The sequence below is a fragment of the Dermacentor andersoni genome, chromosome 5 (assembly GCF_023375885.2).
Source record: "Dermacentor andersoni chromosome 5, qqDerAnde1_hic_scaffold, whole genome shotgun sequence".
In the NCBI taxonomy this organism is placed as follows: Eukaryota; Metazoa; Arthropoda; class Arachnida; order Ixodida; family Ixodidae; genus Dermacentor; species Dermacentor andersoni.
In genome coordinates this window covers 201723660-201747532 of record NC_092818.1, presented here as the reverse complement: position 1 = coordinate 201747532, position 23873 = coordinate 201723660, and the positions used below count along the sequence as shown (strand labels likewise).

At 42.5% G+C, this 23873-nt stretch overlaps 1 protein-coding gene and 1 long non-coding RNA gene across 7 annotated transcripts in view; one reads left to right on the top strand and one right to left on the bottom strand.

The window, feature by feature from the left end:
• The first annotated feature begins 1140 nt into the window (after window positions 1-1140).
• On the top strand, window positions 1141-23862 carry LOC129383548 (uncharacterized). Its single transcript, XR_011894873.1, has 3 exons — window positions 1141-3951; window positions 13595-13684; window positions 16800-23862. It is a non-coding gene; the product is annotated as an uncharacterized lncRNA (long non-coding RNA).
• LOC140212844 (uncharacterized) overlaps window positions 8791-23873 on the bottom strand; it is a 40437-nt gene continuing 25354 nt past the window's right edge. For 5 of the 6 annotated variants that reach the window (XR_011894869.1, XR_011894870.1, XR_011894872.1 and 2 more), the window contains one exon: window positions 14230-16589. Coding sequence is in view for 2 of the 6 variants with exons in the window: in XM_072288499.1 (XP_072144600.1) it covers window positions 16521-16589 (69 nt within the window). In the remaining 4 variants the exon portion in view is untranslated. Of the gene's footprint in view, window positions 11767-14229; window positions 16590-23873 lie in introns of those variants that run through there. The other variant, XR_011894871.1, reaches the window with a different exon arrangement.

Here is a 23873-nt window from a genome sequence, read left to right as displayed (position 1 = left end):
CACCATCTAGCCCAAATGAATGTTGTCCTGAACTTCTAGACTCGTTGATTTTTTCATCGCCGCGTCTAGCCATAACCACTATCGGCTAGCCCCAGGGAGCCCAAACAGAGGAAACGAAGGTAGAAATGAACGATAAAGGTAATCTAAAATGACGCAGGAACTAGGCAGCCACCGTACCTGCGGTTAATCAAACATTCAAATTTTGACACTTCACGTGCCAAAGCCGAGAACTGATAATGAGGCACACCGTAGCGGTGAACTGCGGATTAATTTTCACCGTGCGGGATTCGTTAACATGTATTCAACGTACGGTACACGGGCATTGCATTTTTACTTCGTCGAACCCCGTCGAAATGCGGCCTCCACGACCGAGATGTGATCCCACAACCTAACTTTCGCAGCGCAACGCCAAAACCACTAATACAACATGGTGGGTCTAGAAGCCATCAGGACAGTTTCAGTTGGCTGGACCAATAAACCATATTGCTTTTCGCAAAATCCCGCAACTTTTGCGGAGTCCAACATGACTGTCTAATGTGAGGAGTTTATTTTAAACTTGTTTCAATGCCAGGGCAGAATACTCAGACTTCGCCAACGTTACATCGCGATTGCATCTTTTGTCAGAATAGTAGATGCTTTCGGATTGCTACAGGCGCGCCCGTGCAGCCCACGCAGTTCGTGCGTGGTTGCGGGCCGGAGGAGAGAGATATGCACAAGAGAGGATATCTGCCACGCCTTCCGACGTCACTCATGCTTCGCAAAGAGTGACGTCAGCATCTCCCAGCTTTTTTTTTCCTCCATGGTCAGAGCACCCGCAGATATAAAAGGCCTGCTTGCACGCACTGAGCATAGTTACGTAATCGGTTTTTAGGAAACCCCATGCTTCTCTTCGTGGTCTCGCAATGGCGAAAGTTGCTTCCTTTGAATGTCAGTACTGCGACCGGCGGTTAGCGAACAATCTCAGTCTGCAGAGGCACATAAAACTTGTGCACAAAATCACTCACCCGAAGTACAACTGCGACGAGTGTGAAGTAGCCCCGACTTTGAAAGAACTGGAGTACCGCCATATCAGCGTGCATTTCTTCGAGCCGGAATATGAGAGGTATCACTTTCTGACAATGCCAGGTAAGACACTTGCTTATTCTCTCAAAGCAACGCATGATTACCGCTGCACCTGTTATTTTTGCATTATGGGCTTGCAGAGTGAACGATTCACTTGTTCACTTATTGCTTGAAATGTGCTCATTTATGGTGCTTTCATGCTTAACATTTTACCTGACCATGCACTAGCTGCAACTTATACCATCATACATTAAATTGCATGCTTATCATTGCTGTTTTGAATCGAAGCAACGCAGAATCATTGCTGATGGATCTTTTTTAGGAATCGCATATTTAAGTTTTAAAAAAATGTACCCGCCGCGGCAGCCGCATTTAGATGGGAGCGAAATGCAAGAAACGCCTGTGTGGCACGTTAAAGGGACACTAAAGTGAAAAATTATTTCTTCTGCATCAGTAAATTACCATTCTACAACACCAAAAACACCACTGTTACAATGATAAGACGTTTTGTAAGCCAGAAAAAGCGCAAGAACGAAATACGGGTGGCGACGCCTACTTGAGTTCCCGCACCTGGGGGCTGTGACGTCGTGGATTTTGATGGCATCTTCTAGGGCCTACTAATTATATATAGCGGTACAGATTGACTATATTTAGTTCTAAAGGAACCAAATATTAAACATGGCAAGTTTCAGGAACCTTTATTCAGCCAACGCGGCCCAAATGCGAAAACATACGTTGGAATCCCTGACGTCATGCTAACGTACCGGCGCTGGGGTTTCGGCGCGAAATTCAAATACTGATACTTGGACCTTCATTTTCTCATCTAATAATCAAACTATTTTTTTGAAATCACTGCCTGCAGGGTTCTCAAACAATGCTTCATTAGTCTAAACTGATTTATTGTTTCGCTTTAGTGTCCCTTTAAAGATCCCCTCGTGGTCAAAATTAATCCGGACTGCGCCACTATGGCATGCCTCATAATCAAATCGTGGTTTTAGCGCATAAAACCCTAGAATACATTCTATAAGAGAAAAGTGACTGGAGGAGCATGAATGAAGTTAATGATTTGCTATTTTTACTTTAACTAATGAAAGAAAGAAAACAAATATACTAAGTATGAACCCTGCTTCTAGTTCCCAACTTCTGTAAGGTAAACCATGCGATACAATATATGCAGATTTGGTAGCATGAATATTAGCCATAGTGGTGGCCATGCCATGCAGGAAAGCACTCGCTTTGCAAACTTGGAAATGGGTAAGCACCTATAGTATGGTACAGGAAAAATTTGTTTCTCCCCATTGCAGCAAGCACCTACTTTTTTTTTTTACTGCATTCTTTAGGGTCTAGAAGCAATAGTTGTCAGGTTAGGTAGCATGGACAAGCCTCCTTGTACATTAATAATGTGTTAAATCAGCTTTTCTATTCAAGAAATCTGGTCTAATCTTGTGCCTTAAACTGGTGCTGGAGCTTTCATATGCTTTACAGTCGTCGTATAGTTATGCACAGGCTTGCGCGGTATTGCACACTAATGAATAGAGGCAAGTGCACAGGTATGAGATTGCACTTCTGCCTAAGGTCGATCTGCAATCGAGTACATGGCTTTGTGTGAGCGAGAACTCCATACAATGGAAAGGATTGCGTCTAAAAACGTACACACAGCAGAAAAAACAAAGTAGCACTTCATATCAATCTTAACACAATAAGTAAAAGCTGAGTCAACCAAAGCGCAAATTTTGCATTGTTTGATTAAAGAAGTGCTAGAAGTACTGTACACTAGTTCTAATGATAGCTCCTGTCGAAGTTTTATATTTCCTGAATCCCCAATGTGCAAAAAATTTAAATCTACTAATTGTTCAGTTAAAACACGGGGAAAACAAGGTGTCAAGCACGTGCCAACGCACGCGTGTTAGCCGGCATGTCAACGGTGCCTGACACGCCGGCTGAGAAAAAGAAGGGGAAAGAAAAAAAGAAGGATACGCCAAGAAACCAAACTAAGTATTGTTGCCTATAGCTTGAAATTTAGCATAGCGGATAGATTATAAAGCTCCTTTTGAAATGTTAATGCCTATTTGTTGCAATGCCTTGAACTTATAGATAAGGTATGATTCTCTGTATTTTCTTTCTCGTTCAGAACGGAAATTTGTAAGATGTAGAGTTGTCATTTCATGCAGTTCTTGGCGTTGCTCACGAAAAAAATTTTGATGGCAGTCACTTTGTGCTGCTATAATTAGACGCCATGTCACAGTGTCAACCTCAAATTAATAAAGCAAATTAGCTTACAGTTTCTATACATACTGTCTTCGCAGGAGTTTGATCTCTGTATGAAAGCTGCAAAATGTACTCAAACAAAGCATAGTTTAAAAATGTACAAGAAGCAACATCATTCTTGTCACTTTTTTATATCTTCTTTTTCTTCAATTCCATTATGCTTCGCTCTAAAATTTTGCCCTGAGAAAAACAAATGCTTGATCCTCATCAGGAAAAGAGAAAAGATGTCACTGAACCTCTTCTTCATAACTACTGAGTTCCACAACATGTCTACGATTCAACTTTGTAACGCTAGTTCTGTGCATTACACACCCTGAAATGCAGACTGAACATACAAGTGTCCAGGGTACTTAATCTTCTTTCTTCTTCTAAATTACCCCATAAGATATTCTGCACAACCAACGTGGGCTTACAATAAACTGATTCCCCTTGACACACTGCATACATGTAACATTTGCTTTATTTTATTATCCTGATCAGCTTTCAAGTCATAGAAGGAAAAGGTGGAGAAAGACACACGCAGTCACTTCATTGCAAGGACAGGTACAGAGACTTGCGGCCACCTGAAAAAGAAGCATTTCTACTTCGTCTGTCACCGGTCTGGAAGTTATGCTTCACAAGGTATCGTGAAATGCCCGTATCATGACCACCAGTCTGAGTCTCTGGCTTTGATGGGTTTTTAAAAACCACAAAGATTTTTGTTCAGTCATGTTTATACAATTACTCAAAGAAGCGTTAACAGTATATCGGAATGAACTTCAACCTGGACAGTTATCTCGGTATGCTCACCCAAGCTGGGAATCATGTGTGCCTAAAGTTGGGCTTAAACATACTCCAAGGCCATCTTGGCCAAGATTATACATATGATTCTATTTCCTTCCTATCATTCAACACACCATCTATGCAGTAACACTGAATGAAGTGCGAGTGATGCGAAAGAAAATAGAACAGGATAAAAATTGTATACACTAGCCTGACCCTGGTCACCTCAAAGCCTATGCATCAATATTAAACTACTTACACCCGAGTCCAAGCGTACCACTGTCCAAGTGGCTGCCCTTTAAACAAAGCTCTAGTAATGCTGGACCTTGCTGTTAAAGAACTCCTATAATCAACCACAAGACATCGGCTGTAATCGCAAACCAGACCTATGACAGCACCAATGTTAAACTATTTGTTGTCACCGATATGAGTTAAGCACATTTGTTTTAGAACTACACTGTACTATTTCTGTGTCAGTGATTGCAGGGGAGTCCTCGTGTATCGTGTTAGACATAAAAGGATTTAAAGAGATGCCTACAGGGACATTGCGAAAGTAGCTGGTATTAGTAGATTGCACCAATGATTGGAACATCTTTTTGGAGCACATGTTATAAGCACATGTAATAAATAATGAACAGTGACACAATACATCCAGCGGTCAGATGCAAGTAGTACTGCTCAACATGACAACAGATCACTCTATTCACCACTGTCGGAGTGGCAAAGTTTAAAGTTCGTTTCCAAAAGCATTGCCTGCCTGGGTTACATGTCGTCATAACCTTCCCATGTTATGAATACGTAAAATTTATAGCAGGCCCATCCCAAAAATTTGGGGACGTCCAAAGCCAGTATATCAAAAAAATGTCTTCTGTTTGATTCTACTCTAACCTTATAGTCCACCGATTTCAAGTGACTGGCCCAGCTAGTAATGCAGGTGGCATGCAGCTCTAACAATACTTTATTGTGGCACTGGTGGCCTGAATTCAAAGCCTTTTCATTAAATAACAAAGCTCAAAAAGAACAGTGCCACAGTTATTTTTGTCTTACTGAACAGCCCACACCCACAGTGGGTGGTGTGTCAGCATGCAGCGGTGGCCTAGCCAGTTAGGGATTTGGGCTAGGAAATAAGTAGTCATGGTGCATGTTGGAGCAGAAAAATTGGCCCTTTTGGAATAGTTCGAGTAGTACAGCAGTAATGTGTAGCCATTTGGTGCAGCTCATTATTACTGTTCACTCACTAAATGCTGCTCAACAGCAAAGGAAGACACCAAGGCCAACAGCCAGCAGCAGCCAATTAGTACCACGTCAGTATGTTGCAAACACTTTTCTTTGAATAGGTAAGAAACCTTTATAAACAATTGAAAAATTCATGCAGAAACTCCTCTGGGACTTAAGTACGCTTAAGCATTGTACCACTTGCTCATCTCCACGCAGCCCAATGTCATTATCAACTCATTTTCAAGGATACGGCAGCCTGTAATGGAAAATTTCAGAGAGACATCCTAGGGAAAGTAAAAGACGTCCAAACGAATGTTACTGAACTTCTTTCCTAAATGGAAGGAACCTCTGGCGTCACGAGGTAATTCATATGCTTGACACCCAGGACAAACTGGAAAGCATAAAATCAGGACAATTGCAACACAAGTTTGGTGGTAGACGACCTCAGTAACAGATTGCGTCACAACAACCTTATCTTTAAAGCAGTCATTGAGCAAGACTCAGAGACGTGGCAGGAAAAGGGCTTGTAACTGAGTTAGTTTCTAAATATTTAGGCATTGCAGCTGGTGAAATTGAACGTGCCCATAGAATAGGACAGAAAAGACAAGGCTATACTTGGCTGATAATTGTGAAATTCCTAAACTTAAAAAAGAAAACACATTCTGAAAAATGCATTTAAACTAAAAAAGGTTTGAATCGTCTCATGTGGATTGATAAGGATTTTTCAATGAGGATGCAGTCCAGAAACTCCGAGATTTCGGACGTTCCAAACAGAAGCCCGCTGAAAGGTTCAAACTTCTGTTTGACAAGCTTCTACTAAACAACACGATTTGTCTTTGACCATACCACTAATGAAGCAAGTGCCCTCCCGAAACGTCACGTCCTCGTGAAAACCCAGTGATGTAAAAAATGAACGCTGTGATGCATGTGTGTCAATTCTTGTGTCAAACTTCCGCAGCTTATTTCGTAAGCAAGATCACCTCTGTTCTTATCTTGAATCCTGTTCAGTAGACGTTCTAGGCACCGAAACCTGGTTGTCATTCGACATTTTGGATCGTCCTTGTCTCGTCAGTTTTCATTATTTAGAAAACATAAAACTGAATCGAGAGGTGGTGGTGTGTTAATCGCAGTAAAATCTAGTTTGGAAGCTTGCGTTATTGAAACTAATTCCTGCCTCAAAATTGTAAGGGTTGCTCTCTGTCTGCCCACACATTCTACCTCTGTCATTGGAGCCTGCTATCGTCCACTTGATTCATCCCACTACTTTCCGGATTATCTAAACATGTCTTTACGTTTTGTCCAGAACAGGTACCCGACATCACCAATATTTCTTGTCGGCGATTTCAACTATCCCAATATTGAATGGCATTGATGCCGACCCCTGTATGGCACAAGAAAAACATCAATGCCAATATTTTCCTGACATGCTCTCAACTTTCAATTTGCATCAAATTGTTTCTGTTCCCACTCATGGTGATTCACTCTGACCTCATACTAGCCACAGAACCAAATAATGTTACGGAAAATGTATTGGATGGTATCAGTGGCCACAATATCTTGCATTGTGAATTCATAGGTGCCCTAAAGAAACATGCAAATAGAAAGAAATTAATATTTCATTACACCTGCGTGAATGTCAGCGGGCTTGTTAGTGACCTTTCCACCTTTTCTGTCGGCTTCTTGCAGTCATTCCCTCATTGCAACATAAACACAAACTGGGTTTTTCTTCATAATGGGCTGATCACACTTAAAAAGAAAAGCATATTCCAAAATTCAAAATAACAGCCTGCACAGAAAGCACTTGGTTTGCGACGCATGTGAAACCTATATATTGCAGAGCTGAACTATGAGCATCTGTGGAAGATTGGAGGCCCTATCGTGAGCACGCACACTTATGCAGGACCGTAACAACAACAGCCAAAGATAAATTTTTCAACCATGACATTTCAGACATGCTTAGCAATGACACAAAAATTTAGGAAACCCAAATTATCGAACTTGACGGTACCGTTATCTAAGGATGGTAACATTCTTTCTCTGGCACGTGTTGCTATTGAATTCAACAACACGGATGAGACTCCTGTACCTAGTAGCTTTCAGGCCCCTATTTTGCATTCAAGCATGCACAACATTAATATCGCTTCTGAAGTAGTACAGTCCTGTATCGATTGTCTTCCAACTAACTCTGCTCCTGGTCATGATGGCATCTGCCCTAAACTTCTTAAGATATCCAAACCTGCAATATGTCGCATTTTAGCCAAGCTTTTTCAGCAATGTATTGACACGGGATGCGTCTCAAATGATTGGAAGGCAGCTTGCATAATTCTCATATTTAAATATGGTGATTCGTCTAATCCATCAAATTACAGACCAATTTCTTTAACCAGCATGTGCTGCAAACTTCTCGAACACATCATTTCATCTGCTCTAATGAAGTTTCTTACAGAACATAACTTTTTCTTTATCAGTCGGCATGGACTTTTACACGATTGATTTGAATTAATGACTTGCATAACTCAACTCATTCTTTTTATCGAATCGATGTAATATCTCTAGACTTCGCGAAGGCTTTTGACAAGGTTCCTCAATTCTGGCTTATTCATAAACTGACAGATCTTAACATGTGAGGATAACTAGGTGGACTACCATCTTTTTAACTAACCGGTAGCAATCAGTATTCATCAATGACCATTTGTCTCCATTAAATCATGTCAAATCTGGAGTACCGCAAGGTTCCATGCTCAGGCCTATTTTGTTTTTAGATTATATTAACGATATTAGTAATGGTAGGCGTTTCATAGACTATTTGCTGATGATTGCGTGATCTACTAACCCCGAGGACACCTGCTACCTTCCATCTTACTTAGACAATCTCCGTAAGTGGGGCAGTAAGCAAGCGGAAATCAACATTAATATAACAAAAGCTATCAGATTTGGGACTACAGCTAAACCCGTGTTATGCAATTGCATAATTATAAAACATGCCCGTAGCCTCGGTATTCACAATATCTGGGTGTTCATTTGTCATCCGATCTGTCATGGAACATTTGCGTAGATGTGATTTTCACTAGAGTGTTTTAGTTTAGTGTCATTACGGTCCACCCCGCTCCAAATTGCCCCGCTAAGCCACATGGTGGAGTGGTGGGTGATTGCATGTTTTAGTTGTATGTCTAGCCTAGCGGAGCAGAGGGACGGATGGATAGGTGCTACGAGTGTCCCCTTTGGAAAGATGTGTGGGTTGCGCCATGAAGCTCTTGTATTGCCTAGTGTTCTACTTTTGTTAACAAAGAAAAAAAAAACCCACGATGACTTCCCATAACCAAACTTTCTGAACTTTGTCTTTGCAAGCCTCTGTTGTTTGACATTTCCCTACTTTTTGTCCACCAATCTTCCATTTGCTGCTTACCAATCTTTACTGCATACATTTTTACTTTCCCTCTGCTCTTGCTGAACCCAAGGGCTTCAAGCAGGCCAGTGGTGTATGTGTGTGAAAACTTTTATTGTAATGATGTCCGGAGGCTAGACTTCTCAAGCCAAGGCGGGCTGCTCCCACGTTGGCACTGTCAGGCCAAGCCTTTCAGCGACATCATGGGCCCCCTGGACTGCCCTTAGTTGGTCCTGAAACAATGGGCTTTGAATCCTTTTCTCCCACTGTGTCCATTCTTCGAGTTTGGGGAGAGTCGCGGGACACCCCGCCAGCATATGTCCGATTCCAATGATGCCATTACAATCATTGCAGTCCATCTTAATCTCCCTCTCTGGATATATTTTATTAATGTTATATAGGCCAGTGGTGCCTAAATCTACTGCTGGGGAGATATATTTCACATTCTAGTAAAGCATGCTCTATTGTTTCCCTAGCTTTACCGCAGCAAGCACATGCTTCTTCCTTCTTATATCTTGCTGTATAAGTGCGTGTTCTAAGGCATCCCGAGCTCATTTCAGAAAGTAATAAGCTTCCCTTTGAGTTATAATCGATTGTTTCTTTCCCGATATTGTTATTTCCTCTTCAGTAGTTACTCATAGCAGGTTTATTTTCCATTGCCGCCAGCCACGAGATTATCTCGGCCTCTCTGGCTTTCCGCTTGATGTTCCTTTCGTATTTGCAGTGCCTTCTGGCCGAATTCAGGGTAATGAAACAAAATAAAAGCACCTAGAAGTAAAACTTATAAGTAAAGCTTTTATAAGTAAAATAAATACATATAGCTTATTTGTCCATAAAGCATCTAAACATGAACTTGTAATGCATTACTGGTCCATTTTATCCAGTGGAAAATAAAGCCCCATCTTGGGAAATGCAACGTGATAGCCAGCGAGCTTGCATTTTGCATCCAATCTGATCCTTTCTGATGCCAACATGTTGCACAGCATGCATCACATACTCCCGCGCTGCGAGGTTTTCAAATGGGTCAGCATGCGCACCTTCTAGCAGACATAAGTCTTCGTCTGTGCAAATCTGTCTTGTAAAGAGCAAGGCAGGCAAGGTGCCTCGATGCACGTGCCAGAGTGGGTGTGTGCATCGACCACCCTTGCTAGAAAAAAATGGCAGCAACCTTCTGCTCAGGCAGCTTGTAAGCGGACCGTGTTTCTGACTCCACCAGCCTGCTTGCAGCTAAGCGGAGGGCGCATGTGCATTCACGCTTTCGCTCCGCTCAGCTGCTTAGCCGAGTGTAAAAACGGCAAACTAGAACACTCTACTAAAGCAACCAGATCACTTGGCTTCATAAGGCACTATTTGCACTCGGCTAACTCCGAGACCAAATTTCTGGCTTACACCACCTTAGTATGCTCTAAAATCGAATATGCCTTCTTAATTTGGAATCCACTCACGAGGCCTACCTCAAACACAAACTAGAGTCTCTGCAAAATAATGTTGCTCGCTTCATCACAAGAAACTACTCGTATACATCTAGTTACGGAAATAAAATATTAGATTAATGTAGCTCCTCTCAATATACGCAGGCTTCTGACACTATTGTCCTTCTTTCATAAACTTTACTCCAGTCGGTTGTCCCATGTGACTCTAAATATCAGACTAGCTCGTGACATGTGTCTTGACGGCTTGATCACCAACTTAAAATCGCACCCATCTTCACCCACACTAATCCGTTTTTCCACTCACCTCTTCTCCTCGCTATTTGTCACGACTCATTTGTACATAATTTGAAGTTGTTCCTAGAAATCTGAACTACCTCTTACCTTGCTGTTCCGTTCCAGTTGCATTTCTTGATGTTCTTATTTAATATGCAATTTTGCTTTCCTGTTTAGTAATGTATACTTAAATTTTTTTCCATTGTTTTGTAATGTAAAACAGCTCATTGTGATAAGTCAAGTATTTTAGGAACCTTGAACCTTGTCATTACTATGTTTTTTCACACATTGTATATACCCTGTAATAAGTCGTTTTTTTGCACTAATTCATGTTGTTCCAATTCATATTTCTTGTTTAGTTGTGTACTTTTGGTATGTTTTGCTCCTTTCATTGTAATCCCTGTAAGAGATGGTGTCTGCCATGAAAAGGGTACCTGGCCCATACCATCGTCCGACTCATTCATGCTAAGGATGTTGTTGAAGGGAGGAATGAGGAGTAGGGGATTTATTTACAATATCTACATGAAGGGTGGAGAACATTACATCTGATCAGTCTAGCATGACTGAAATGCACACTGAACAGCCGAAAATGTCTGCTTAAACACACTCTGTCCTTACTAGATCCCTAGGCCAGGGGAAGCTGCCATCCAACCTTCATCCAATCAAAGCATCCAAAGTCGTCGAAGTACCCGCCTTTGAGGGCGAAGGTTCACACACTCTCTTGCACTTTTGTTTTACTGAACACACCAAAACCAGTGAGGCCTCATAGACAGGTGTTGTCACGCTTGACTCAAGCTGGCATGTCGTTCCTGAGCTGACTCTGCAGTTTGCTGCTGAATCTGTCATGACCGTGACTATTACCAGAGTACATGGGGGAATGCCATAGAACAAACATTTCCAGGAGTTTTCTTGCTCCAATTGGTCCCTGAAGGTGACAGCGAACCAGCTAACAATCCTGTCCGCCAAACGTGTCTAGCCTTACTGGCTCCGAAGGGCTATTCGAAGGGGGCGTGTTGTTGGCTTCACGAAGCGATTCATTGCAGTGAAGCCAGAAGGTCACTATCCCCGCTGGCCAATCGTAACATCCCCCACCCCTATGCCTCCTGGGCTCTTTAGGGTACTTGAACAAAAAAGAGTGTTATGGAAGTTAATATGACCGGTATAAACAGCAGCGTCGCAGCAACACGGACTGCTGCAGACGGCGGCGCCAGGTGTGCTGATGACGTTCTGATCATTATAAGCTGATACTGCTCTTTAGTGCCTTATCCATCCACGTCAAACCATTATGCGCCGCGTGGACCATATCTTGAACTCCATGTTCTCGTCGCTTTGCCTTGAAGAGCGGGCCCATATCTTGAAAGCGATCTGCGAAAGGTGCAGGGTGCGGTGTGTGCTGAGAGATTTGCGAGCGCTGCTTCGATCTCGTGGTAGCGACAGGCAGAACAAAGGTAAAGCCACTCGCTGCTGCATGCTCTATCTATATTGTATGCACTTTTCACTTTGTTGGGTGCTTGAAGGCTGTTCACCTCCGCCGTGGGTCGGCCCAGTATTGCACTATCTCTGGGATCGGCCCACATTTTTATCTTGCGTGATGGACGTTTGGTAAGCATAGAAATGCTTACACATTTAAGAAAATTTTAACACCCAGAACCAGCCAATTACTACCATGCCAGTATGTTGCAAGTACTTTCATTTGAGTAGGTATAAAGCCTTTGTAAATAAATAAAAATTTTGTGGGCTAATGAAAGCAGCTGTGTGCCTAGGCGTCGGAGAGGCAAGAAATTACAACTGCACTAGAACAATTTGCTCTGTCACACATAACAAAAGAAGTGAAGGTGAATGTCTTATGTGCATTGCAAATGACACATGTGCTTTCATATGCACTATGGCATATGCACAAGTGTATTACACCCGATAACAATGCAAGAAGCTCGACAAGAGACTGCCGCGAGGCTATGAACAGCGTCCAGAATGAGGTGCCATAGCACAAATGGATGCAAAGATGGCAGTGGTGGACACAAACAACATTGCTACCATTCCATGCACTCAATTTTGTTACAAGGTGGTTTGCTGGCCTCTGCAAATAGATATGAGTCGATTCAACTGCAAATAGATATGAGTCAATTCATCAGCTAACTGTAGCTCTAGTTACTGATACCCAACCGACCTGATGAAGCAGTGCTGATTAGGGCCAATGGTCAGGGTAGTGTGCCATGAAATTAGCTTTTGGTGATTGTGATATGGGCTGCAAGCAGTTACAGGAAGCTTGGTGTTAATATATTGGTACGATTGGCAATTGTTTCCGAGATCATTAGTACGAGTTTTTGATAACTGATGAAGCACTGCTGTACGAGTCCACAAGATCACAGCAGATCTGTTTTCCATGTGAAGCTTTCATCACTTTAACTTGTATATTATTCTACTATATGCAGGGCTCACAAACCATATACAATATTTTCCAGACAATAATTTGAACCTGGCACAAGTAACCTCCCCCTCTTTTCACAAGTCAGCAACTATCACAAGTGTGCACAGAAGTTAGTTCCTGTATTTAAAAGATCACAAATTGCCATACAGTTCTGAACCACGTGCAAGAACACATGTATGCAATGCAAACTGTGTGCCTTCCAGTGGTCAATGGGTCTTAGCGCATGCCATTGTGCTTGCTATGAATGCTGCTTTTGTCACCGTACCCTGTTAGCATTGCATATAGTAATTGCTTCGATTGGTGTTGACAGCCAGGACAAAACTTATACTGAGAGAGGCATGCCTGATAATCAGATCGTGGTATTGGCATGTAAAAACCCAGATTTGTTTTATTTGTTCTTGTTTCGAGACAAACAAAGTGCCCTTGAAATGCTGCATGCAATGCTTTGACCTCGGGCAATCCATTGCATTACTGCAAATATTACTCAATATTTGAAAAGTCTAGTGGATGATCCATCTCAAACTGAATTACTTGCACGTTCACTATTTGTTTCTTATATTTAAGTCTTCTCGTACCCCTGCTGAAAACGCTGCGTTGCCCTGAAAGCGTGAAAATACCACACCTTTGCGCAGTTCGCTAGCCAGGTTTCAGGCAAGTTGAATTGTAGCTAAATGGTGTAACTGGTGTAGTAGAACCACCACTAAGCATGTGTTGGAAGTCCAGTGCTTAAGTTAGAATAAACTACCCGGTTATCTTTTTCCACAGCTACAAGTAAACAAAAGCTGAAGCGGCCTTCGAGTGTCAAGTGTGGAAAAAGGTGTTTTGCGGCAATGGCTGTGACTGAAGACAACACAGGTGTGTATGTGGTTTTCCAATTCAAGCACAGAGGCCACGACTTTGAACTGGGTCGTGTTTTTCTGTCCAAGTCTGAAAGAGCTGCTATTGCTGGTAAGAAACCGCTTTTGCCCTGCTTTATAATACAGAGAGTGGTTGTTGAGTTTTCAACATCCCAAATACAAGGCAATACTCATGCCAGACCATGCAATGAACTTGAAGCACATGAAATTCATTTGAAATTCATAATTTCCACATAATTCGAGGCCACCTTTACTGACTGCAGGGCATTATAGTTAATGACATCATAAACATGTTTATCATTTTGCTACATTGTATCAATGCCTGAAGGGTTCAGAGAGAGAGAGAAAAAAGGGAACCGTTCTCCAATTTCACAGCGGTAACAACTACCTTGGCACAGCCAGTGGCCTATATTTGATCTATATGGCTATTCTTATTGCAGGCAACGACTTTAGTTATTTTATACTTGTTTGCATCACTTCATGTACCAAGCAGGAAGGTGTAGTGCCTCCTGGTGCACTGTAGGCCACGCAGCAGACTGTGGCTTTTTCTTTTTGTTTTATTTTTCAGGCTTTCAGTTAACTGTATTGGTATGACTTATGATCCTAGTGGGATTCAATGTCTCAAAATAGCAGTAAGCTGGAATAATTTCCACTTGGGATTACTTAAGGTGCATTGTACATAATTATGTCTGCCATTTTGCCTAAACTGAAGTGCAAGTATTACAGACATCGATGAAACTGCGACCTCTCGCCACTACTGTAGGTCATCCACAGATGTGCTTTCCATGTGAAACTTTCATCAGCTCAAGTTGTATTTTACTCTACTATATGTAGGGCTCACAAACCATGTGCCATATTTTATGGACTATAATTTGAACTGTTGTACAAGTCACCCCCTTTCCCCCCTCTTTTCACAACTTTCAAAGAAAAAATATGTGTATATAACTCATTGTATAAGATGCATCTATCTTAACTTGGGTCAGCATCGTGAAATGCGATTGTGCATGTTTATACACTTATCCTAAAATGTCGTACTTACCCATTTCAGGGCACTAAACTTCAGTAAAAAAAAATTTTATGAGCCGCACATTCTAGCAGACAAAATAAACTGCAAGTACATTGCTGGAGAAAAAGAATGTCTCATGTTGGTCTTGCATATATAAGTTATACTGTTCTACAATACGCTTGGACGAAAATGAAAAAAAAATGGTGGCACCTATGGTTTGGAAAATATGGTACCTAAATATTTTGAACGCTCATGAATCAGCTATGTGAATGAAACATGATTGAAACAATCACGATAATTAGGCTTATACCCCTGTCACACGGCGAAAACTAATGTCATTTGAAAATGATGACAATGACGATAGTAAAAAAAAAAAAGACACGCCTCAAACCCACTTTTGTCCAATAATTATTTTCCAGTATGCTAAATTCCACTAGAATATGTGATCATTGTTTTCAAACCGTAGTGTTCGATTACTAACTTGTCGACATTGCCAACGAAGTCGAGTCGAGCTAAGGCAAGCAACAGGGCGAAGTGAACGATAGGCGCGTCCGCTACATCTGCTAAAGTGGTACGAGAAGGGCAGTTGCATGTCATCGCCTTTCTGATGTGCATGCGAGCTTCTAATATCCTCATTCTTCGCGCGTGCCACAGGAAAAAACGCGCACGCTTTTATGCCAAGTCAATTGAAGTGGCCGCGGCCGATGCTCCGGTGAGAACCAACACGACTGCTGCAGCGAAAGCTAAAGATGGCTGTCTGGTCACTGGACTGAGAGTAGTTTTCTGTATTTACCTATGTGATGGACTTCAATGTCGTTAAAGCAATAATTAGGTAATAAAATGGATAGAATAATAGTGATTTTTTGTTAAAACAAAAAAAAGAAGCATGTACTGTTTGCGAAACACTGGTAAACTCGTGGTGTCGAGGATACAGATTCAGTTCCAAACGAATGCGAATGAGTTTGGCGAACTGATTTGTTTGTAAATGTCATTTTCGAAAATGTCCTTACGTTTTACCGTGTGACACCAAAGAAATGGCATTATCAGCGAATGTCATTCATTGTAAATGACATTAGATTTGCTGTGTGACAGGGGTATTAGACATGAACTCGTAAAACAGCTTCAAGTGTCCAGTCAGTACTCTACTTGACTGAAATAATACCTTTAACTCAAAAACCCACATGACTGCAAGCCTTCAAAGCATACGTTCACAGGTGTGTCTGCTCTGTTATGGATGAATGACTGATAAATCAACCATTAAAAATAATTGCTGAAAGCTTTAATTGACAATTTTTATATTGACATTAATCAAATTATGTGCATCAATTCAGTCAGTAACAGTGATGTTTATATTTAAGTTAATCTGGAAATGCTGCACATGTTTTCGATTGCAGACTGTTTTGCCCTTCTATGGTGGCATGCCACTATGGAAGTGGCAATAACTTATGCTATGGAATGTAATTGGAAAATTAAGTTCTAACTGTAGGATAGAAATTGATAACAATGGCAATATTTAGTAAAGGAACTAAATGTGGAAGACATTTTTGCCCTGGGTAGGATCTGAACCACAATCTGCACATGTCCAGTCCAGTGCAATGCTTTTACAATGGTTCAGTAATGTCTTTTGTGCGAACAAGGTTACCAACAGTGAAGGATGAAATTGGCAGCCTAGCTGTAAACTTGGTACACACAATAAATTTCTTCACTTACCTACCTGATAACACTGGTGCAGATAATCCCTATGACGGTTTATCAATGACACCAAACATTGAAACACTTAAATATGTAATCTTGCCTCTTCAAATGTAATGTAATCGTGTAGTGTAATTCAGAAATGTAATCTTGCCTCTTCAGCAGCTGAAGGCTGCATAGCACCATGTCCTTGCAAAGAGCTGACCTAAAAAGAAAAAAAATTGCGACAGCTTGAACTATTTAACACACACCATTGCAAAAGGTTTTTGTAAGTCAATGCAACTCATTATTCAATTAAAGGAATTCTAAATAATGATATTAAAAATGTTCATCAGTGCCCATTTCACTTCCTTGCGTGCTCGGTAATTTTTACTTATGCTTCAACTAATATACACTTTTTCTCTACTCTCTCAAGACAAGCTGCGAGAAGGCGTGTCCATGGATGCAGTACTGGATAATGTGCGGTCCAACGTGGATAAGACATTCCACCGCGTTAACCTGTTAAGCAAGCGGGATCTCCGCAAAATAATGAGGGATGCCAGAGTCTCGAAGACCGAGCGGCTGCACGATAATGACTATGTGAGCGTGCAACTCTGGGTTGAGAGGATGCATAGTGAAAAGGAAAACCCATTGCTCTTCTTTAAACACCAAGGACAACCTGACAAAAAGTGCCATTTTTTTAGAGAAAAAAAATGAGGACCTTTTGGATGACAGAGATTTTATGCTAGTCATCATTACCACACCACAACAGGAGCTTTTCAAGAGGCTTGGAACTGATCGTATATGTGTCGATCGAACACGTGGAACAGCAGGTGAGCAGTACTATATAAATGCATTAATAATAAAAGCAAGAAAGAGGGAATGCTGTCCGAGAATAATTGCAATAGATATGATGAGTAGTATTCCTTCACACATGATATTTCTCTTAATTTTTCATTTGATGGAGTTCTCAATTATCAGTAACAGAGCAAGAATGAATTCAGCGCTCTGTACACTGGTGATATTCCATTGCTACTGTCCTCATCGCTACATGCCCTGCATATCCTGTCTGTATTGTCACCACGGAGTTATAATAGGTCACATAATACAGCTCTTATCACATTTGTCGTGTGGGGATGCGCGACTGTCACACGTCCCCTTATATGTTGTTTTTCCCGCATAGCTTCCGTCTCCTGCATTGCGGCTTTGCCGCGGGCCCCAGGCCACGCGAGAGATGGCGCGAGTGTTGCGCTGCTAACGCCGCCTCATGGCAGGGTTACTTGGGGGCGCAAGGGAGAACACGTTTCCTCTTTGGTTCGGGACGGCAAGCAGCACGGACGTGCCGCCCGTGCGCCGATCCATGCTTCTGCGAGATCGTCTCGTGAGGCCTTGTGCGAAAGAGCCACCGTTCGCGTGACCGTACGCGTGAACGACCAGGCATTGGGATCCAGCAAGGGGCGAACGTATTCGCTCGCTATCCGGTCGCAGTGAGTCGGACTTCCGCAATTTGTCGCACGCCCATCGGCATTGTTTTGTGGATAGCAACTCGGCTAGCAGGCATTGATCTATGAAAGGTGCAATAAATGCCCTTGTGATTGTCGTTCCTTTGACCCAAGGTACGGGATGAGAATCCCACAGTCTAGAGTGCAGAAACAGTGCATTGCACTGTGTATTAGTGCCTTCTGTCAGAGGTACAGCTGTCTCGAGGCTGTTTGGCATCCTGAACTGTTTGCCAATTAGGCGAATCACTGATTACTGCTACAGTCAAAAGTGCTTTTTCTTGGTGGCGGTGGGTGGTTCCCTAAGGACTGCAAAAACAAAACATTTAGAAAATCAGGCAGTCCAAAAAAAAAAAATTAATGCATGCCTTTTACTGCCATTTAAAGGGAGGTGCTAGTCTAAAACATAACAAGAACCTAGAACTATGAAACCCCAGCTGTTTACATACTCTTATGGTAATTTCAAATACTATATAAATCAGTTTTATAGCAAGTTGCATAGGTAGCAAGTTGCAATGTGTAAAACGTAGGCATTAGTGCCCCCATTTTTTTATCTCTAAACTTCCATAATTGCAGACCAGTGATGGCGCATAATCCTCCAAATCAACTGTAGAATACTGAAATATGTTACCGAAATCGTTATTCACTGTTGTTTTAAAAAGTGCATATAAGTGTTAAATTAGAACCTGTGAAACCATTTCAAAATGTTTAGACAACCAGTAAGTGTTACTCAAGATTTTATCTTAAGTATATAAGTGATGTTCAAGATCAACCCCTCAGTGGTGGTCAAGACAGTTTAGGGTTTCAAGCACAAAGTTGACATTCTGGAGCAGTTTAGGAGCAGAAATTTTTTTTCTACTTCGTGTTCCAAAAGTCTTCTTGGAACACTTGGAGTAGTACAGAAGTAATCTAGCCATTTGGTGGAGCTTATTATTACTGTGCAGTCAGTAAGCGCTGCTCAAGAGTGAAGCAAGACACAAAGCCAACAGCAACCAATTAAGCTTGCCTTCCCAAGGACGGTATACCACGCACATCATGTTGCAAACATTTTTGTTTGGGTAGGCAAGGAACTTAATTTGTACCCGCCCTAGTTGCTTAGTGGCTGTGGTGTTGATCTGCTAAGAACGAGGTCGCAGGATCGAATCTCGGCCAGAGCTGCCGCATTTCAATGGGGGCAAAAGGCGAAAACACCCGTGCACTTAAATTTACTGTAGGTGCACGTTAAAGAACCCCAGTTGGTAGAAATTTCCGGAGTCCCACACTACGGCATGCCTCATAATCAGAAAGTGGTTTTGGCACGTAAGACCCCATAATTTAATTTTTCTTAATTTTGTAGACCAACCACAACACTTATCAGGCTTCTTGGTGCTTGTGCTGTAACAGAAGAGAGTATGTATGTGTGTAAATAAAAAAATGTAAATCATGCAATCTTACAATGGCCCCTTTTCACTGCTGGTATGCTCCACCACGATACATTGCATAAGCCTCTTCCCGTAGCAAGCTATATTGCAGCAAAGTTGACGCTTGAAAACCGGCATTATACAACACTTTCTACAATGGTTGTGCCTTCCGCACTTTGAAGGCAAAGCGTTTCAGCATCCGAAATTTCAGCTGTGCTTATAATTAATTGCCTCTGTGAGGTATGTGGCAGTGTTGCAAGGATACCCGAATTCTCATGCATGTCTGAAAAATAGTTTGTTGGGTGTATTTCTGCTTGGTAATGAAGACGGCTACGACAGTGCACATTAGTGACACAACAGTGGCCAAATGCTCAGATTCCTTTTAAGTAGAGCGCTGTGTGCTTTTATGACTTTGGTGAAGTTAGCATCTGAATTTGCCATACACACACCTGCAAATTATCTATTTATTAAACTCACGCACACATAATATCACTATAATGAGAAATGCATAGTGTTTTAGCTGTTCCCTGCAGAATGTTTTCTGACAACTGCTTTGATGATGGATGGATGAATAAATTTCTTGACGTCTGTCGGTACGTGCGATTAGTGCGCCACTCCCACGTCGGGACAGAGAGGCCATGCCCCTCCGCCGCGTCGCGGGCCCGATGGACAGCCCAGAGCTGTGCTTCAAGGTCCGAGCTGTGTGGAGCTCGGTCCCACTCTTCCTTGGTGGTCCTGGCACCAGGAGACAAGCCCAGAGCATGTGATCAAGGCTAGCTATATCCTTACAGTAGTGACACGCATTGTGAGGGTGCACGTCCGGAAAGATTTTGTGCAGGAAGGCCGGGCATGCGTAGGTGCCTGTCTGAAGCCACCTGTACGTGACTTCTTGTGCTTTATTGGGTGCTTTGTGCGGTAGCGGCATGGTTCTCTTGACTAACTTGTAATGCTGGGTGAGATCGTTGTGACGAGGGGATCACGCTCGCTTGCCCATCCTGCCGAGAGGGAGTCCGGGCTCACACGGTGAGTTAGATCTTGTGCAGTCTCGTGTGCTGTCTCGTTGAGGTCACTTTTTAAGAACAATATTTGATCACGAATATACTCTTAATGCTTCACACACAAAACAATTTGTTACCTTGTTGTGTCCATGAAAGGGTTGTATTAAGAATAATTTTTTGGCAGCCTTGTTGACAGTTTGACAGCATCAATCAGTGAATCCTTAACAGGCACTCTGCAACACTTTTTCAAGAAGGAAAGCCAACCTACTGAGTCTCCAACACATGCGATTTTACATTTTGTCACAACCTTAATGCAGCTGGCACATCTGGGTTCAAGCTTATATAGTGCTAACTTAGGCAAGTTGGCACATGTTGCAGCACTTCATTTGTCTCCTTTATGTCCTATGTGTTGTAATGCTATGTTATTTATTCAAGCTCATACTTCTGAGCAGCAAGCAAAATGCAGTTGACTTCATTCCGTTAATTCGACTCTGACGGGACTGACGAAACAGATTGAATTATCTGGTGGGTCAAATTTAAGAAGATGCAGAAGAAATGCCAACACACATGACTGATTTATTTGCCATGGTTTACGTACAGATTCTAACATGCCCCAGAGTGAAACACACGCCCGCTGCCTGTGTGTCCAAAGTGTAAACTAGCATAGAAAGGACAAAAGCCCCTAAAATGAAAGAGAAATCAAATGCGCACACAATTTTTATTTTAAAAAAAAAAACGGACAAGGGTCCAATGTGTTGCACATTGCAACCAATTTTCCAAAGTCAGCTTCGCCGCAATACATCCGTGTTATGCGGTAAAGCATACGAAAATCGCCAAGAAAGTTTTGTTAAAGATGGCACATTAGAAATGGTGAATACCACAATCAGACGTTTTGATCTGTGATTATTGCTTGGAGCTCCTCCTGGGCAGACAGAAAATATGCATTTCCTGCAGGAGATAAAGTCTGTTTCACACATCTACTGTCCTCTAAGGTATGTCACCAAAGGGGTCGCTTATTGGGTTCACTGTAGGGGTCAGCATGCATGCTGACTGCTCAAGTTGGAATTATTGGGTGAAGGCCTATTTTAGTATCAAAATAACCGAAGTTTGGACCTATAGAAATGCATGTGTGTCGGCTGGGACTTTCAGACGGGATCAAATTTATAGGAGTCTACTGTTCTGCAGCCACTGAGCACTGCAGCATGCCAATATTCTGCTATGTGTAGTAGGAGATACATTCTTGCTGCAAAGTCCACTGCCATATGGTACAGTCGACTTCTGTTAATTCGACTCCGGGTAATTCAATCCTGGCCAAAGGTCTTGGCCGGCAGTCATACATTTCTACAGTCCCGAATCTCTTATTTTGATTGTAAAATTGGCCTTCACAGGATAACTTGAACTTGGAACAGTGACTCGCTGTTGACCCCTATGGTGAACCCAATAGCGACCCCTTTAGTGGCAGCTCGGCGATGCGTAGGAAACAATGTATGCATTCAACACGTGTGATCGCGTGTCGACAACTCCCATTTATGCTTGCCATAGGAAACTTTTGAATCAAGAACCATATATCACAAAGTTTAATTACGGTATTTACCCGATTCTAGTGTGTGCCTCATAAGTTAGCACTAGTAGAATGCAATAGTTGTACACTTTTCTTTTCAGTGACACCCGCCGTGGTTGCTCAGTGACTATGGTGTTGGGCTGCTGAGCACGAGGATGGGGATCGAATCCGGGCCACGGCAGCCGCATTTCGATGGGGGCGAAATGCGAAAACACCCGTGTACTTAGATTTAGGTGCACGTTAAAGAACCCTAGGTGGTCGAAATTTCCAGAGTCCTCCACTACGGCGTGCCTCATAATCAGAAAGTGGTTTTGGCAAGTAAAACCCCATAATTTAATTTTTTTCTTTCAATGACAGTGGTAAGCTCCCAGCCATGATTTTGGTATTGCCTGCCATATGCATTCCACCCCATTTTTATTCTAGAGTCTGCCTTTTCATGATCAGGGTCCCTTACGAGCAACTGACTTACTCCTGTACAGACTCTAGAGGCTGACTGGCGATGTGAATTCTTCAACATTGTCTTCTGCATATTAATCTTCAAACCCACTCTAACACTTTTTTGGTTAAGGTCCTCAATCACTAGTAATTTGTCCCCACTGTTGCCGAGATATTCACCATTGATCCGCACTCCGAATGTGCTGCAACTGCAGATTTGATATGGCATTAATCAAAGCCAACACCACCGTGTTATCTCACCACCTTGAACTGACACTCTCACACGCAGATCCACTGGCCACTGTAATCACCATGGCGGGAACGCTAGGCCTAGGTATGCTATTACGGTTCTTGACATTTGGTGCTGTCTTTTTCATTGAAAGAATTCACCGCTGTCAGCAAAGGTACCCACTCTGCCTCTGCAATCCTCGTAAAGCACGGCGCGTTGCATATTGCTAGTCCTCGAAAGGCTGCTTTGCCTCAGCACAGTGATGCTACGCGGTGAAGTGTATGGGACGCAGCACATATATTGTTAGACTCACGTGCACTTGCCGTCTCCTGTCAGAGTGCAAGCACCTATATGCCTAATAAGTGTACTGGCAGACCTTCAGAGCTTTTTTCGGACGTGCCTGTGGCGATTTGGGCCCTTAAGGGCAGTAAGAGACATGCATTCATTTTTTTTTTCTGACATTGTAGCGGCCCTTAGGGAGTCTGAAAAATCGGACGGTACAACTGACCAAAAGGATGCTTCATCCATGGGGCGAACACGCAGCGTAACAAGGACAAGAATAGGAAGGACCATTGCATTGAGGAATGATCAGGAAAGGAACTGTGCCGCCGCCTCTTTGAAGGAGCTTGCGCTCAAAAAGCAAAGTGTTGGCTGAGGCTAAGATGCAGGTTACCCACATCCAAACCAAAATAAACCCCTTAAAGCAGTGAAATGCAACACTGAGGCATTATGCGCAGGCTGAGAGTATGTCAGGACAGTTGAGGTTGACTTTCCAGTTGCTTGGAGAATCTCATATGTGACAAAGTTCGGGCATGATACCAATGAGCTTGCTATCAGTTGATACAAATAGCTCTATTTGCTTTTGTATGCATCTCTTTTTATCCCATTTTAAAATGTTTGACTCTATTTGCCGTGAGCTAGACCACGTTTTTTTCCGTGAAGCTGTCTATGGTGAGGATCTGGCAGATCGCATCCGCGCATAGACCAACAATTTTTCATACGGTGGGCCGATCCCGAAGAAAGTGCAATACCAGGCCAACCCGAGGCAGAAGTGAAGCAAGCATTAAGCACTCCCCATATGTGGGCTGATCCCGAAGGTCGTGAAACGCCAGTCAAACCTGCGGCGGAGATGAAGCAGGCTTTAAGCACTCCCCACACATGGGCCAATCCCATAGGTAGTGCAATACCAGGCCGACCCGCGGTAGAGGTGCAGTTCACCATTAAGGGGCCCACGTACGCAGCTTTGCTGGTCATCCTTCACAGAGTAAAACGGCACCGAGTTTCTTTCGAAGATATTTTAGTAGCTGTGCATTTTACAAACCCCTCTTTTCAGTTTTCTATTTTGAATAAAATAACCACTACTCCTTACTGTTCAAACTGGATTGTTT